We start from the raw sequence: 17017 nt of genomic DNA, 5'->3' as shown, positions 1-17017 counted from the left end.
ATTTGAGTCAGTTTCATGTCTCACAAATAAAAACAAGGCTGCTTGCATTTTTATTGGACTCATTAAACTTATACATCAAGTTGAGGATAATTTGGTTCTTTTTTCCATATTGATTGCTAATAATGTTGTTTTGCAATTGTTTAGGAATGTAGGCCTTAAATGTTTCTTAGTTATGTATTTGTGTAATAATATGTTTGTATTTAAAAATTTATTTTTACAATAATTACATACCACACTATTATATTGACTTATCAATTTGTTATCAAGTATAAAATCACATAACTTGAAAATAATAATAATTCATGTCCTCCCACTAATTCTTTCATCTGTAAACTCTTGCAGTTTATGTTGGAAACTTTGATGCAACTCTGCAAAGTTTATATGGTGATCCCATTGGTCGAGAATAAGACCACTACCACGGTTAAAGCCAAATTTGAAGCAAGCTTTAATTAAATACTGGCCAGTTTCTGGAATACTTGGTTCCCAGAAAATGGCTCACGTCACCTTTGCAGGAAAAAGGCAAAACCTACAATTCACTGCATTTTTCAAGAGGTCCGATCAGGGCAAACATTTATCCTGACATATTTCCTGCCCACATACCTCCCACCCACATGTGATCAAGCGCACCTGGTACAGATGGGCCAAATAAAGGCCAAACAGGACTATATTCTTAACTGCAAACAGCACGCCTAGCCTGTGAGGTATATTTTTCGTGTTTGGTCTCACATGTACTTTTTTATGATTATGATTTAGTATACTCAAGATTGGTTTGGTTTTATATTTGCCATTCTAAGTTAAATTTATATTAATATTGTATTACTCTAAAAAATATACTTTTTTTTCAAATGCTTTGTTTGGGTGAATAATTTTTGACATACAGGAATAATTAATTTTGAGACCTATCCACTCCAAAACAGTAGTGAGATGGGATTTTCTGTTATGGCTTTAGGTTTTTATCTTGTTTTCTAGTTCAATAAAGTCCTTTGTTTTATGCTTTTTCCTTTTCTGGAATTAAGTGGAATGAATCACATCCTTTTAGAAAAGAGCTCATTTCATGTAGGTTTTAAAATACTTTAAGTAATCTCTGCTTCATTATAACCTCACTGGACCCGTTGGCATTTGTTGCTTTGAGAAATGTGTCTGGGCTTTATTCAGTGTTGTTTAATGTTGTATCTTCTGGTTTGAGCACTTTAAAAGGAACATTTTAGCATACTTTGCTTTTCTGTTCAGTGTTTTTAAGCAAAATCTTTTTTTATTTTTATTTATTTTTTTTAATTTTATTTTTCTTTTTAGTTACATTTTGTTAACTCTGTGTCCCAGCTGTATCCCGCTCCCTCATTCCCTCCCCAACCCCGCACTCCCTCCCTGGTCTCCTCCCTGCCCCTTTCCAAGTCTACTGATAGGGGAGGACCTCCTCCCCTTTCATTTGACCCTGTTTTATCAGGTACCTTCAGGGCTGGCTGCAAAGTCCTCCTCTGTAGCCTAACAGACTGCTCCTCCCCTGGGGGGGGGGGGGTTGTCAAACAGCCTGCCCTTGAGATCCTGTTAAATATAGTCTGTGTTCCCCTTACTTTGGAAAACTACTTGGTTACTGAGCTACCATGGGCCACATCCGAGCCGAAGTTCTAGGTTATATCCATAGATGGACCTTGGTTGAGTGTCAGTCTCAGAAAAGACCCGGTGCCCAGATATATTTGGTCCTTGTAGAGCTCCTATCCTTTCCATATCATATTAACTTCCCTTCTTTCATATGATTCCCTGCACTCTGCCGAGGGTTTGGTTATGAGTCTTAGTGTCTGCTTTGAAACACTGCTAGGTAGAGTCTTTCAGATGCCTTTTGTGGTAGACTCCTGTCATAAGTTCAATGCACATCCCATTTGTCTTTCTCAATGAGGATTAATCACCTTCGCCTGTGTCCACTTTCTTGATTATCTTCTTTAGGTGTGTAGATTTCATTATGTTTATCATATCTTGTAGGTCTATATAAGCAAGTATATAACAAGTTTGTCTTTCTCCTTCTGGGATACTTCACTCAGAATGATCTTTTCTAGATCCCACCACATGCCTGCAAATTTCATGATTTCCTCCTTTTTGATTGCTGAGTAGTATTCCATTGTGTAAAAATGCCACAATTTCTGTATCCATTCATCCGTTGATGGACACCTGGGTTGTTTCCAAGTTCTGGCTATTACAAATAAAGCTGCTACGAACATGGTTGAACAAATGTCCTTGTTGTGTACTTGAGCAAATTTTGGGTATATACCTAGGAGTGGTATAGCTGGGTCTTGAGGTAGCACTACTCCTAGTTGTCTGAGAAAGCGCCAGATTGACTTCCAGAGTGGTTGAACCAGTTTACATTCCCACCAGCAATGGAGGAGGGTTCCCTTTTCTCCACAACCTCTCCAGCATGTGCTATCACTTGAGTTTTTCATCTTGGCCATTCTGATGGGTGTAAGGTGAAATCTCAGGGTTGTTTTGATTTGCATTTCCCTAATGGCTAATGAGGTTGAGCATTTCTTTAAGTGTTTCTCTGCCATTCGATGTTCCTCTTTCGAGAATTCTCTGTTTAGCTCTGTTCCCCATTTTTTAATTGGATTACTTGGTTTGTTGCTTTTCTGCTTCTTTAGTTCTTTATATATACTGGATATTAGCCCTCTGTCAGATAAAGGGTTGGTGAAGATTCTTTCCCAATCTGTAGGCTGTCTATTTGTTTTGATGACAGTGTCTTTTGCTTTACAGAAGCTTTTCAGTTTCATGAGGTCCCATTTATTGATTGTTGCTCTTAGAGCCTGTGCTGTTGGTGTTCTGTTCAGGAAGTTGTCTCCTGTGCCAATGAGTTCAGGATTTTATTTAAAATTTTCTTTTTACAATTCTGTTGTTTTCTTTCATTGAATACTGATGGATTTTGCATGTTTTTCTTTCTGCCTCACCACCCTTCACCTTGGCTCTGACTTCCTTTCCTTTCTGAACTCCTTATTACCTAATCTTCTAATGTGCAAGTTAGGTGCTGTGGGTGGGGACTCTCAGACACTGTTACATTTTTTTTTTCAATATAAAGATTCAAGTCAATCTTTATTCAGTAAAGTTCTTTTGATAGAATTAAATTTTCAAAAATGTTCAAATGTTCTTTTGTTTTTGTCCTTCTTAGAAACTCACGGTGATGATAATATTTTCTTCTTTGGGGGCTAATAATTACCTTTCTTCTCTTGCATGTTTGCCATAGTTCTTCCCTGTTTTGTTTTGTTTTTTCCCTCTCTTCTCTAACATATCCTGCCTTCCTCACATTCCTTCCAATTCTTTCATTAGTTCTTTTATGTGTCCTGTTTTCTTTTCAAATTCAATTCTACATGTTCATTTATATCATAGTTCTTTTTTCTGAAAACATTGTGAAATATATTTTTAATTTATTTTTTATATTAATTATAGTTTATTCACTTTGTATCCCAGCTGTAGCCCTTTCCATAGTCCCCTCCCAATTCCACCCTCCCTCCCTCTTCTCCTATGCCCCTCCCCCAGTCCACTGATAGGGGAGGTCCTCCTCCCCTTCCATCTGACCCTAGCTTATCAGGTATGTTCAGGACTGGCTGCATTGTCTTTCTCTGTGGCCTGGTAAGGCTGGACCCCTCAGGAGGGGATGATCAAAGAGCCAGCCACTGAGTTCATGTCAGAGACAGCCCCTGTTCCCATTACTAGGGAACCCACTTGGAGACTGAGCTGCCATGGGCTACATCTGTGCAGGGGTTCTAGGTTATCTCCATGCATGGCCCTTGGTTGGAGTATCAGTAAAGACCCCTGTGCCCAGATATTTTGGTTCTGTTGCTCTCCTTGTATCTCCTCCTGTCACTGGCCAGCAATGATACGTGAATACTACCTGAGAGAGGGTTAGGAGAGAGAGAAAGAGCAAGATGACACAAAGAAGGACACCAAGTCTAACTGCTGATTGAGGTGTCAGTTTAATGGACGTCAGGTTAAGACTTAAGTAGGCAAAAAAGTACAAGCAGTTTCTCACACAGGAGCTTTACTTGGTCAAAACCTAGGAGAGCTCACTCAAGGTTACACAATCTGCTCTCTGGTTACTATGGTAACAAGGAATTTACCTTCTAGTTCTCAGGGTCAAAGCCCTCTGCTGGAGAATTGCCAGGGTCAGTCTATGAGAGACTGGACTTTAGATTTAGAGGTCAAATTCCACTCCTCAGATGCACATTCCAAATTGCCATTAACTCCAAAAAGGCTGCCACAATTCCTCCCTTTCGAATTAAAACACAGGGACCGGGCCTGTCTTAGGCGGAGTGATTCCAAATAAATACCCATCCACCAGGGGAGACTCCTGCTTATAAGGGGACTTCCTTGTCTTAGGTGACCATCTATTGACCGCCCATCATTGACTAACCAGCCATCGCACAGGAAAGGAGAGGCTAAACCTGACGTTTGAGCTGGGCAAGCCAAGCCCCTACCGAGGGCGAGGGAGTTACTGCATGCAGCTGTTCAATGGCCAAAAGGACTTTGTGCATGGTGTCATTAAATTTGGCTTGGCACTGTGGAGCTAAGCGGACACGTCTGGCAATTACAAAGATGAATAGTACCAGACCAGCCAAACAAAGCTGTGCTAACATGTACAGGGAGAACAAGAGGGGGACTGGGCACTAAGGCCCAAAGGTGTAATTCAGCCTTCACTAGATGAATCGGCTGCAACAGGATCAGCAATATTATCACTCGGGAATGATCTTGTACCTACATGTAATCCACTTGTTGCACCAGTCTCTCTGGCAGCCATCGAACAGCATCTTCAACCTGCGGAAAAAACACAAACATATCCTCGTCCCCAAATTAAAATGGGGTCAGGTCCCTACCGTGTATTATTTAAGGGGTCCCTACATTTAACCATGGAGGTTTTGGATTTAGGTTGCCAAAAACGTTCAGCTGCAGATTTGCCATGTTTGTCCAGAGTTAAAAAAAAAATTTCAAAATAAAAAGTACATGATTTAATTGAGCTCTGGATGAACGAGGAAGACATAATTCCCCCTTTTTTGTCTTTTGTAAATACATCTTAATGGTGGCACAGCCCTCCAGGTGTTTCATCTCCCCCTTCTTTCATCAGATTCCCTGCACTCTTTTGTATGTGGCACTTTTCCTTGGAATATACCACACACACACACACACACACACACACAAATACACATGCACACACACACACACACACACACACACACACACACACACACACACACACATCTATTCACCTCAGAAAGGAAACACAATAGAACAGAGTTACATTTGCACCAAAATCAACTTTGTAAAACAAAGAGTTTTTGTTGGGATTACTAACAAGAATGTTGGTATAAAGGGGTTTCTTACAGAAACAGAGATAACTCAAAACAGTACTATCACCAAAATGGCCACCCCAATACTCATGTTGACTAATGAAAGCTACAGTCCAGGAGCTCTCTGTATGACTGACTGGAAGGAAGCTACGGAAGTCCCAGCATCTCCTCTGAGCATGGGGCTGGTCATTGTTCTCAATGGTAGTTATTTTTTTGCTTCTAAAACAGCACTCTACCCCCTGTTCAAAAGAAGCCCATTGGCTGCTCAGTTTCCAAGTAGGTTCCCTAATAAGGGGTACAGGAGCTGTCTCTAACATGAATTCACTGGCTGGCTCTTTGATCACCTCCACCTCAGGGGAACAGCCTTGCCAGGCCACAGAGGAAGATGATGCAGCCATCCTTGATGGGACCTGATAAGCTAGGGTCAGATAGAAGGGGAGGAGGTCCTCCGCTATCAATTAGGGAAAGGGCGTAGGGGAAGAAGAGGGAGGGCATTTGGGACTGGGAGAAGACAAGGGAGGGGACTGCAGCTGGGATACAAAGTGAATAAATTGTAATAAATAAATATTTGAATTAAATTAAATTAAAAAAACAGTACTGTATCTGTCGTTTTCCTATGTTTTCCCTTGGTATCTTCATATCATTATTGAATATTAGTTACAAAGTTTCTTTTCATTTATTTATTCAGTTGCTGTCTACTTTCTGCTACTTTTTTGGCAGCTCCTTGTGGCTTGTGATATTCACATGTGCACAGGGTTGCTACTTTTCTTGGGAGTTTAATGAAGACTCTTCATGTTGTTGCTTCCGATAACTTCCACTCATTTTGTCATAGTATTCTTTAGAAAGGCTTAAGTGCTGGTAATCCACATCACTTAACAAAGGGGAAATTTCGCCTTTCTTTGAATGCTTGACAAAGGTAGGCATCCTAATTTTTATTTCACGTTGTCAATTCAGTACTTTAAATGTGGTTTAATTCTTGTTATTTGAAATTTTTCTTTTTTTATAATTTTTATCTTTTTATATTAATCACAGGTTATTTACTTTGTATCCCAGCCCTAACCTTCTCCCTCATTTCCTCCCTACCCCACCCTTCCTCCCTCATCTCCTCCCTACCCCTCTTTAAGTCCACTGGTAGGGAGGTCCTCCTCTCCTTCCATCTGACCCTAGTTTATCAAGTATCATCAGGACCAGCTGCAAAGTCCTCCTCTGTGGCCTAGCAAGGCTGCTCCTCCCTCGGGGGTGGGGGAGAAAATCAAAGAGCCAGCCATTGAGTTCATGTCAGAGACTGTCCCTGTTCCCCTTACAAGGGTACCCAGTTGTATGCTGAGCTGCCAGGGGCTACTTCTGAGCAGGGGTCCTAGGTTATATCCTTACATGGTCCTTGGTGGAGAGTCAGTTTCAGAAAAGATCCCTGTGCCCAGATATATTTGGTCCTTGTGGAGCTCCTGTCCTCTCCAGGTCTTACTAACTCCCCCTTCTTTCATATGATGAAATTTTTCTTTGTGAAATTAAGGTGTGTTGTTTGCTGAATGGGGTAGGGAGGCACATTTGCATTTCCTCTTTGGTCAGATTTGTGCCCTGTTCAGGGAAGTATAGCTCTTGGAACATTTCATTATTCTGTCTTTGAAAAACAAACAAACAAAACTACTCATAATAAAATCCCTCAAAAATAGCAAGATCATTTCTCTCCCTGTTTGTCATTTTCTCTGTAATTTGGTCTACCTTTTTAACACACTATTTTAAGTGTTTATAAACCTGGTATATATTACTTTGTATTTTCTTATTTTGCTAATTTTTAAAAGAAAATATTTTAAAATTATTGAAAGTAGAGAAATCATGGTTGGGAACACTACTTTTTTCAAGGTTTGATTGATTGATTGATTGACTGATTGTTTACTCTTCATTATTTTATCTTCCTTCTAATAGAGACAAACATAATTCTTTCATATATAATCTATATTTTCAGTCTTGCCCATTAAAATACAGTTCAATGCAAACTAAGTTCAAATGTTAGGAATATATTTCCTTAGGAAATTATTCAAACACTCTAGGTACTCTGTTGAATCTTGCTAGGCCATGTCTCTAGGGTTCTATTGTAAAATATCATGGGATAGTTGACTCTGACCTTTAAGCTTCAGTTAGTCATTTAAAAGCAAAACCCCCATTGATGCTCTTCTAAATCAGTTGAAGATTAAAAAAAAAATCACTGAATAAGAAAATATTAATTGTAACTATATTTAATTGTACTAAAATGAAACAAATAATGTGAGAAATTGATTTCCCTTATTTTTGATAGTTTCCTTTTTTAGAACATTTATTAAGGAGCTTTAGAGCACTACAGCTGGGCAGATATTGATCTGTTCCTACCCATCTATATATCCTGGCTACTTCCCAACCATGTGCCCCAAGCTCCTGGCCATCTCGTCTTTTCCCAGCTGCCCCTGCTCCATGACAGTTTTGTATTCTATTATGTAGCATTTATATACTTAAGGATTTGGTAACTCACACCACAATTTATGCCTGTTGTTATCTTATATTTTAGGTTAGTGGGATGGTTTGGCCATGAACTCAGTACAAGATTTAAGATGGATAACAGTAAGTACATTCCACTTTATTATATGCAATTTCGTTTTGACTTTGTTCTAATTTCCAACTGCCTTTGTTTTACATGCAATAGACATGCCCCATGGAGAATGCACTTTGAAAATGTCACTGTGGTTTCCAAAATAAGAAATGACATTTCAGTACGTAAGGCTAAGTGTTTATAGATTTAGCATGATTTTGCATTTTATCCCTTTGAAGAGAGATTAAAGGAAATGAAATCTAGCCTGTGGCTCATGTGGCTTGGTCAGATTCCCAAGTAGGAATGGCCAAAGCACAAGCAGTGAAGGCAGGGGACAATTTGGTGATTGAGGCCGGAGCCAGAGAAACATGAGTGTCAATCCCACTTTGCTGCTGAATGGTTCTGTGATAGTGCCAGACACTGTTTGTTCTGTCCCACATGTTTGATGTGAATAATGTTGACTTCAGTGTTTGGTTTAGGAGTAAGTTAAATCCAAAACTACAAACCCAGTGGCGTACTACAGCACTTTTAACAAATGTTCACGTCTGTTCTTGTTCCAAATATCTCCTCGCTGGGGTATTTGCCACATACCAGAGAATAAGAATCCCTATAAGCAGGTACATCAATAGTAGTAAGGAAGCTCTGTCATGCACTAGGGTGACATTTTTCCTGTGATTGTCGTCCAGCCTTCCAGGACACAGGAGACATCATGAGCATTTGCCGGTTAAGCATAAACTCAGTGTTGTAGAATGCATGCATAACTTAGGAACTGTTTATATGTCTTTAAATTGGCAACGGCCAGATAGCAAGGGTTCAGACGAATGATGCCAGCCAGATCAGAAGCCTGTAATGTATCCAGCCTGCTAACCTGTTAACGGTGATGGCACTCACTTCAATTAACTGAGGAAAGGTTTCTTATCAGTCATGACAGGATTTGATTATGCCAAGAACAGAACTGGCCCTCTTGCTGTGACACAGGAGACAGAACCTATTTTAAGCTGTTCTGCTCAGCTCTGTATTTGTGCTAATAAAGCAACCCACATCAAGGCACGCAGAAGTCACTGAAACCATTGTCCCAATAAGCTTTTACTTAAAACAAAACTACTTAAGACCATGTAATAGACTGAACATTGTCTATCAATCTTATTTCAACTAGCCCAAGGCTTGATAACTTTCAAGACCCATGACACTGAACACAATCGTCTCAGTTTTAAGTTAATTTCTAGTCACCCTAATGTTACTAGGTTTAACATACTTCAGTTCAACGTATGTGATCAGGTTAGGGGACTACCTGCTATGCCTTTATTTTCTAACTTGTCATACATAGGCAGATCTTTTATGACCTCTTTTTTTCCTAAGAAAGCCATGTGACCTAATACAGTTCTTAGAGCAAGAAACCACCTCTATGGGTCATTTTGTTCATCTTTCTGCTTTCAGGTGACACTGGATCACAGGTCTTCACAGCTTGGTATTCTCTCTGATGACAAAACATTCCCAATATTTTTAAAGGCACACTGTAAAATTGAAACACTGGCTTGGAACCAGAAAGACAGAGTGTATGGTTTAGACCATTTTTATCTTCTGTGTAAGGGCTCTAGTGTCACATCAGCTGAGAAGGTTGAGACTTTGTCATGGGACTTGCCAGTAGAGGAGAAACATGCCAGCATTTTCCCTCTATCCAATTTCTTTTAAAAAATAGTTCAGAAATACCACCTAGGGGAAAATGGCTTTATGTTTTTGAGACAGGGGGTTTCTCAGTGTAGCCTTGGCTTTTCCGGACTTTGTAGACTAGGCTGGATGAGAACACACAGAGACCCGCCTGCCTCTGCTAGGATTAAAAGTGTGCACCACCACGCCTGCCTGGAAAATGGCTTTAAGTCTAACTCTTTCACTACTGACTTTTTTTTTTAAAATAGTTAAAAGCCTCTTTTAAAGTATGTTCTAAATAATAACATCATATTAATTTTTCAGAACTGCAATTAATCCCAGGAGCCAATGGATTCCGAATTTCCAACCCTCCCATTCTGTTGGTCTGTTCCTTGCATGCTAGTTTAGAGGTAAGATACCTGGGCTTCTGCCTTCCCACATCCTGTTCTGCTTACATCTCCTAGTTATCACAAGTCCTGAGGGCTTCCTGCTAATCAGAAAGACCCTAAATTAGAGTAAGCAATGGAAAAGTGCAATATTTTCTATTGGGACAGTGACTACGACTGTGACCTTGCTTTTGTTTCATTTGCTACCTGGACCTCATGTGGGAAAGACATGTTTGTTGCTATTCTACTGAGATGCGCATGGACTTGACTGAGTCAATGTTCATCTTTTGATAAACCACATAGGCGTATGATATTTCATTCTAAGTTAATTCAAGCTGGTATTTATTGAGAAAGACTTGCCAGGCATTATTGTGACTTCTAGGCCTCCTGCTACCTCAGGTTCTACAAGTCAAGAAACTACCAAAGTGCCTTGTCAAAAGGTAACAGGAGACTAAGTTTGTAAGGTAACTGTGAAAGATTGAAGTAACCATACATGGAGTAAGGTGGCCTTCTTCAACAGGATAGATACTGATCTTATTGGGGTGACTATGTCATTGAATCCAAGTATAATCTCTAACCAGTGCTTTCTTTTAAATTAATCCACACATCTGTCTAAATTGAATTTCACTCAGTATTAATATTTACAAAATCAGTTAGGCTTATAGATGTGCATGTACACAAAAAAAGACATAGATATGTGAACATGCCTAGAAACCCAAACTGTTATGTCTTTAATATCATTTAGTGGTATTCTAATTTCATTCAAGTAAATATGTTACCTATTAATTTTACTTATCAAGTGATTGAATTTATATGGTTAGAGGGTTTAAGCATAGAGGCTGTCCTTCCAGAGGACCTAGGTTTGGTTTCCAGCACTCACAGACAGCTCACAGTTGTCTGCAGCTCCAATCCTAGAGAATCCAATGCCCTCTTCTGGCCTCTGTGGACACCAGACACACGTGTGGTGCATCGGCATGCTCACAGACAAAATGCCACACACATGAAATAAAAACACATCTCCAAAGTTACATATTTAATGCCAATACATATGTTAATCGGGTAAATTTGACTAAAACGTACTTAAAAAAAATCATACCGCCTTAAACAGATGTCAACTAAGATTTGAATTCATTTCCTCAATGCCTTCTAAAGTCATCTAATCCTGATATTTTAGGAAATCCTGTTGTGCAGGATTTGAGTTTGAATGGAATGATTAGAAAGAAATTATGTCTTCTAAGCTCAAAATAGAGCAGTTTATCATTCTGGCCACTGGGTGGCATTAACAAGCTCCTGGTTTTGTACGCCTTCACCTCTACATGGCTATAACTGCCTTTCCCGTTCCAGCCTAGTTTAGAAAGCACCTACCCAGTTTGACCACTAGATGGAGCGTGCGCTGCTTTCACCTTTTTGGACTGTTTTGTTTTGATTAAAAAAAAAAAATAGAGCAAGTGAGATTATTTTTCATCTAGTGTAAAACTTTTTAAAGGATTTTCTTTTTGGAGAAAAAGTCTGTTCAATACTTTATCTAATGATATTTAGTAACTGTCAAAAATATCTAATAACTAGTATCCATGAAAAATGCTGTGTGTAATGATTTTAAAAACAGCAAGTGTCAACTCAGTTTGCGGGCTTTTAAAAGAAGAGCTAATCAGGAGTGGGTGTATTGTCTTCCTCTGTGGCCTGGTAAGGCTGCTCCCCCCTCAGGGGAAGGTGAACAAAGAGCAGGCCAATCAGTTCATGTCAGAGACAGTCCCTGTTCCCATTACCATGGAACCCACTTGGACACTTAACTGCCATGGGCTACATCTGAGCAGGGGTTCTAGGTTATATCCATGGATGGTCCTTGGTTGGAGAATCAGTCTCAGAAAAGACCCCTGTGCCCAGATATTTTGGTTCTGTTGCTCTCTTTGTGGAGCTCCTGTCCTCTCCAGGTCTGGTGAGGCTTAATAGACTAGAATTAGAAGGAAGAAAAGGAGGACTTGGGGAGGGGCATGTGTGGAGAAGGGGGAGGGAGGGAGGATTTGGGAGGGGTAAAGGGAGGAAGCTACAGGGGGGATACAAAGTGAATAAAGTGTAATTAATAAAAATTTAAATATATCCTTTAGAAAAACCTGAGAGTTATAGAAACTTTATGGCAAAAATAAAAATAAAAAAAGGAAGAAGAGCTATGTATGAAAGCAGCCAAGACACACCCTTGGGAGCTAGGTCGCATTAGCATTCAGTTCATTTCTTCTGATCTCCCACATCTACACATTCAGATATTTCTTTTTCTCAAGATAGATGACCTCCAACTCAGTTGCATCTACCATTGGAGTGGGGTGATTCCAGCCTGTGGGGGCACAGCCAGCTCCTCTCATTTAGCAAACTATCTGCACAGAAGGGAGGCAGAGTCTCTTTCAGGCTACTACTAGTCTCCTACCATGACAGCTTAGAGCCACCTACTTCAGCTTCCCACTAAGACTTTGAGGTCTGACTCACATTTCCCTTTAATACCTGAAGTTAAATTTACCAAAAGAACCTTAGAGGCCACCTGGAGCAGGGCACAAATTCTCAGCAGCTTCTTGAGTCCTGTTGCAGCCATTCATTACCAAGGTTTTGTTCTGGTCAAATGATTTTTTTTTTAATTTTTAGTTGTTATTTTTTTATATATATTTTGATTTAAATAATGTTCCTTTCCTTTCTTTCTAGTCCTTTCCTCCAACTCATTTTACGCTCTTCCCCAACTGACAGCCTCTTCTTTGATCATGACAGTTGAACACCGTACTCAATCTTTGGACTGGCTAAAGTAGTTTTGAAATTTTTTCCTCCCCATTTTAAATTGCAAAGATTTAAAATAATATAACAGCACACACTACCCACCCCCACTCTCTGTTGTCCTCGTTTCCATGTATTTCTGAGCCCTGTCAATAAGCACTCGCATGTTCAACTCCTTGGTTTTATTTGTTCATACGCTTTGTTTGTTTATTCCTGGGGCAAAGCCATGCTGTGGAGATGTGGAAGGACAATGTCACAGGGAAGGAAATCCGAAGGGGCGTGTTAGGAAGTGGGTGCAGAGTGAAAAAAGCTGAGTAGTGAGGTGAGAAAGGTGGCGGGGAAGGCAAGCTGGAAGAAAGAAAAGATAAAGGACCAAAGAAATAAGAAGAGAGTGGGGAAGGGAACTAAAACATGGCCGATATTTAAATGAAAGAAATAAATGACTTGACCTTCTGCCTTGTCCGTTTTCCTCTAAAAACTACTCAATATACTCGAAAAACAACTGGAGGATTCCTTCAACAGGACAGGGCCGGAGAGATGGGTCAGTGCGTAAAGTGTTAGCTGCACAAGCCAGCTAACCCATGTAAACAAGGGTGGAGAGAGCAGGGTCTTCTGCCCTCCACATGTGCTCCACGGCACGTCTGCCCCCAGCCAACACATTGAAAAGTGTATCCATATGTCTGTTTACAACCACATTTGCCCAACTGCTGCCTTTAAAGTAGTTCCTGTCGTCAGTTTTGAACGGTCACCTCATTCACACTGCTGGACTGAAGTCATTCCTACAGCCATCTCAATTACACGGTGGCTGAGGAGGAGGATAATGCTGGGAAGGGGCCAGCACTCCACTCCCCAGGAGACATTAAGGATGCCCTCAAAGGAACAAAAGTGCTCGTGACTACATTTGCTCCTTTGTGTTTTGAAGCTGTCTGGGGCAGTGAATTCCAGAAGTTTTCTTGGTGTTTTGATTGCTAAGGTGGAATTTTTATGTATTTTCTATTTAATGTGTTCTCATATTTTTATATAGCAAAAAGGATGCGATTTCCACACCTGCTCAGTGTGTAAATTTGTAATGGTATAAACTCTTCGAAAATACATGTTAAGTGTTCGGGTTGATTGCATGGTGATGAAGATCAAGACAGCATCAAGGACAAATACAAGGTGTTTCTTCACAAAGTATACACACCTAAGTTTAAAAATTTAAGAGAACCCAGATAGGCATGGTGGCTCACACACTATATCCCAGCATTCCAGAGGCAGGGGCAGAGACAGGTGGATATATATGAGTTCCAGAACAGCCAGGGATACATAGTAAGACTCTGAGGAGAGAGAAAAAGAAGAAGAAAAGAAAGAGAAAAGAAGAAATAAAAAGGAAAGAAAAATGAGTTGAAGAGAAAAATTTAAAACTACATTCTATATGCTTTTCCTGCTTAAGAGTGTACAGCCTTCCCATCCTGAGGGTCTAACCTTTCTACCTTGGGGGTCTAACCCCGAAAGCTTGAGGAGCTAACCTTCCTAGTCTTGTGATTATTTCATACAATAACAACAAAATAAAGCAAGTAAAGAAACCTGCCAAGAAAAGCTATAGAATTTTGTAATTGTGGTTTTCAACTTTCTATAATAAAAAATAAAAAAATACATATTTTTGATAAAAAAAAAAAGCAACAGGGAAAATAGGCACTTGATAGAGTTCCCTTCTGACTCTTACTCTTTCTTAACTCTCCTTCTTCATCCCCTCCTCCTCCTCCTTCTTTTCCATGCTGATGATCAAGCCCCTTGGACTTAGGCAAGCATTCCAGCACTGAGCCCATCTAGCTCTCTTAATAACTTCATGTGGGACTTCAGAACAAACCTCTCTGCTCTGTGAGGACACTTTAGAGAGGGTCAGGCCATGTAGCTTGAATGTGGTCCCCAGTATTTGAGTGTGTGGTCCCCAGCGGGTGAACCAGTCTTAGAAAGAAAGTGGACTTCTGCTGGAGGAAGCTGGTCCTAAGGGCAGACCTTGCAACTTCCTGTTGCATGCACATTTCCTGTCTGCCCTGTTCCTGAATGTGGGCACAGTGTGACTAGATGTAGAACCCTTCTTAAACTGTGAGCAGGTGTAAACCCTTCCTTCCTCACAGTTGCTTCCTGTCAGGTATCTCATCATAATTCTACAGAAACTGTGTCTAAACGGACTATAGTAGCCACAGTCGTTGTGGCTGTGAAGTGGAAAATAATCTTACATTTATTTGTTTTTCTCTGAAAGTGAAACCATTTTGTAATATAAAAAACAAAAGTGGTTGACAGTGAAGACAATGACATATGACATTTTAGTTATAAAGGAAATTGGGAAAAGCAATTGTCTCATCCTTTTAAGAACACTAGAAAAGTTAACTAAAAGTCTCCAGTAGCATCATCACCTGCAGACACAAATGAATGATTAAAAGTGGACACCTTGCCCTCCACGCGCCTGGGGTTTTCCTTTATGGACTCTACGCCCAGGGGAAAACATTCTCCTCATATAGACCTATTTTTCCCAGATGACACAGTGTTTACAAGTAGCTACACAGCAATTTTGTTGTGCTGGGTACCAATAAGTAGGATCCTTACATATTACAATGTGTAAGAGGATGTGTCAACATCACAGGAAAGTCCAATGCTGTTATCTTTAATGAGCTTAGGTACTTGCAGATGGAAAGGGGCAACTGTGTATTTCACACATTAGCCTGTGGGGCATATTTGGGGGCCATTTTCTGAACCAGAAATTTGTATAGAATAATTCATTTAAAAAATATTTGTAGAAAATGATAATCTCCAGAGAGAAACTTGTGCTAATGAATCTCACAGTCTTTGTTTCAAACCTTGCAAGCCATGCCTTGCCAGTCTGCTCCTGCGCTTTGGGGAATGTGATAATGGAACGCCTGACTGGCTTCCCATGCACTCCACTGCACCAGCATCTTGTTTTGCACAGGAAATGAAACTCCCAGTAGCTTGAACCCAACATCCTGAAGCTGGTGGTGTTGGCACTCAGACCTCAACAAAGACACCTGCACCTGCCTTTGCTTGCAGCTGTCTCCCTGCAGCTGCCTCTGCCTGCAGCTGCCTCTGTCTGAAACAGATGCATTCACTTGTCTCAAACAGTACTTACCTTCAGGAATTTCACAGCTATATGCATTGAAGTTCTAGAACAGACACTAGCCTGTGTCTTCAGCTGGACCTTAACTGGCTCAGACAGTCCTAACTTTCAGCAAATCCATAGCTTACATACTGTACATACAGAGAAATCTTTGCTTATTCTTTCAAATCTTATTAAAATGCCTTCTCACACATGCTGTTTCATGTCTTGATAAAAGCCAGATACCACTAAATGACATCACCCATATTTGTCTTGATATTTTGGCTTATGTTTTAGCAAAGGACATTAAATGGCATGCCATATACATCATGCTGTTAACACTTCTGGCAGTTCTTATATGGAGGATACATTTTTAAACAAGACAGAACATCACGTCTGTTCTGGCCGTTAATGTTACAGAATACTGTAGACCCTTGTCACTCATTGTGATCTGTCCCTCAGGCAGTAAACGGATATATTTTGCTAGAGTTTTTCAAGGAAAGGAGAGGTGGAATGTAGTGGTGACTAAATTCCTCAGCAACAATAAAGGTTTATGCAACATTATTAACTTCCTGGGGGGGGGGGGAACAGCTCTATAATTTAACTTAAGAAAACACAAGCCAGGTGGCCCATACCTTTAATAGCATCACTTGGGAGGCAGAGGCAGGTGGATCTCTGAGTTTCAGATCAGCCTGGTCTGCATAGTGAGTTTCAGGACAGCCAGGTACAGAGAAACATTATTAAGAAAGAAAGGAGAAAAAAAAGAAAGAAAGAAAGAGAGAGAAAGAAAAAGGAAGAAAGAAAGAAAGGAAGGAAGGAAGGAAGGAAGGAAGGAAGGAAGGAAGGAAGGAAGGAAGGAAGGAAGAGAACAACTGCGTTGAGAAAATGCAGTGTTCAGCAAGACATTGTGGACAATATCAGCAACCATATTCACACATGCATTTTTCTTGCTTTGAACCTTTGGTGGACCATACTACAGAAGACAGTTAAATATTCCTAAACAAGATGATTTTCTTCTCATGCAAATATTGTTTAAATGACATTCACATCTATTTTTCTACCATGAAAACTACCTTCTCTCTTTAATGGGAAAGCATTGAAAAAAACTTACATTTCACTAGAAAAAAAAAAGATTTTCTAAAGATTGATGTTTCTTAAAACATCCAAAGTAGGAATTTCCATTTTTCTGTATCATTTACATTTTAGTTTGTTTCTCTGTAAGTTAGTAGCCACTGCTAATCTGATTGTTGTT

The 17017-nt window shown here is 40.0% G+C and overlaps 1 protein-coding gene across 3 annotated transcripts in view; it reads left to right on the top strand.

Annotated features, from left to right (window-relative positions):
* The window catches only part of Kynu (kynureninase), a 169621-nt gene that overhangs the window by 151331 nt on the left and 1273 nt on the right, over window positions 1-17017 (top strand). For 2 of the 3 annotated variants that reach the window (XM_055600717.1, XM_055600716.1), the window contains exons 11-12: window positions 7864-7916; window positions 9856-9941. In XM_055600717.1, the coding sequence (XP_055456692.1) occupies window positions 7864-7916; window positions 9856-9941 (139 nt within the window). Of the gene's footprint in view, window positions 1-7863; window positions 7917-9855; window positions 9942-12605; window position 17017 lie in introns of those variants that run through there. The other variant, XM_055600718.1, reaches the window with a different exon arrangement.

This window comes from Psammomys obesus, unplaced genomic scaffold (assembly GCF_907164565.1).
Source record: "Psammomys obesus unplaced genomic scaffold, mPsaObe1.curated_primary_1811, whole genome shotgun sequence".
NCBI lineage: Eukaryota > Metazoa > Chordata > Mammalia > Rodentia > Muridae > Psammomys > Psammomys obesus.
Note: the sequence above shows the minus strand (reverse complement) of the source record. Positions and strands in the feature narration are given on the sequence as shown.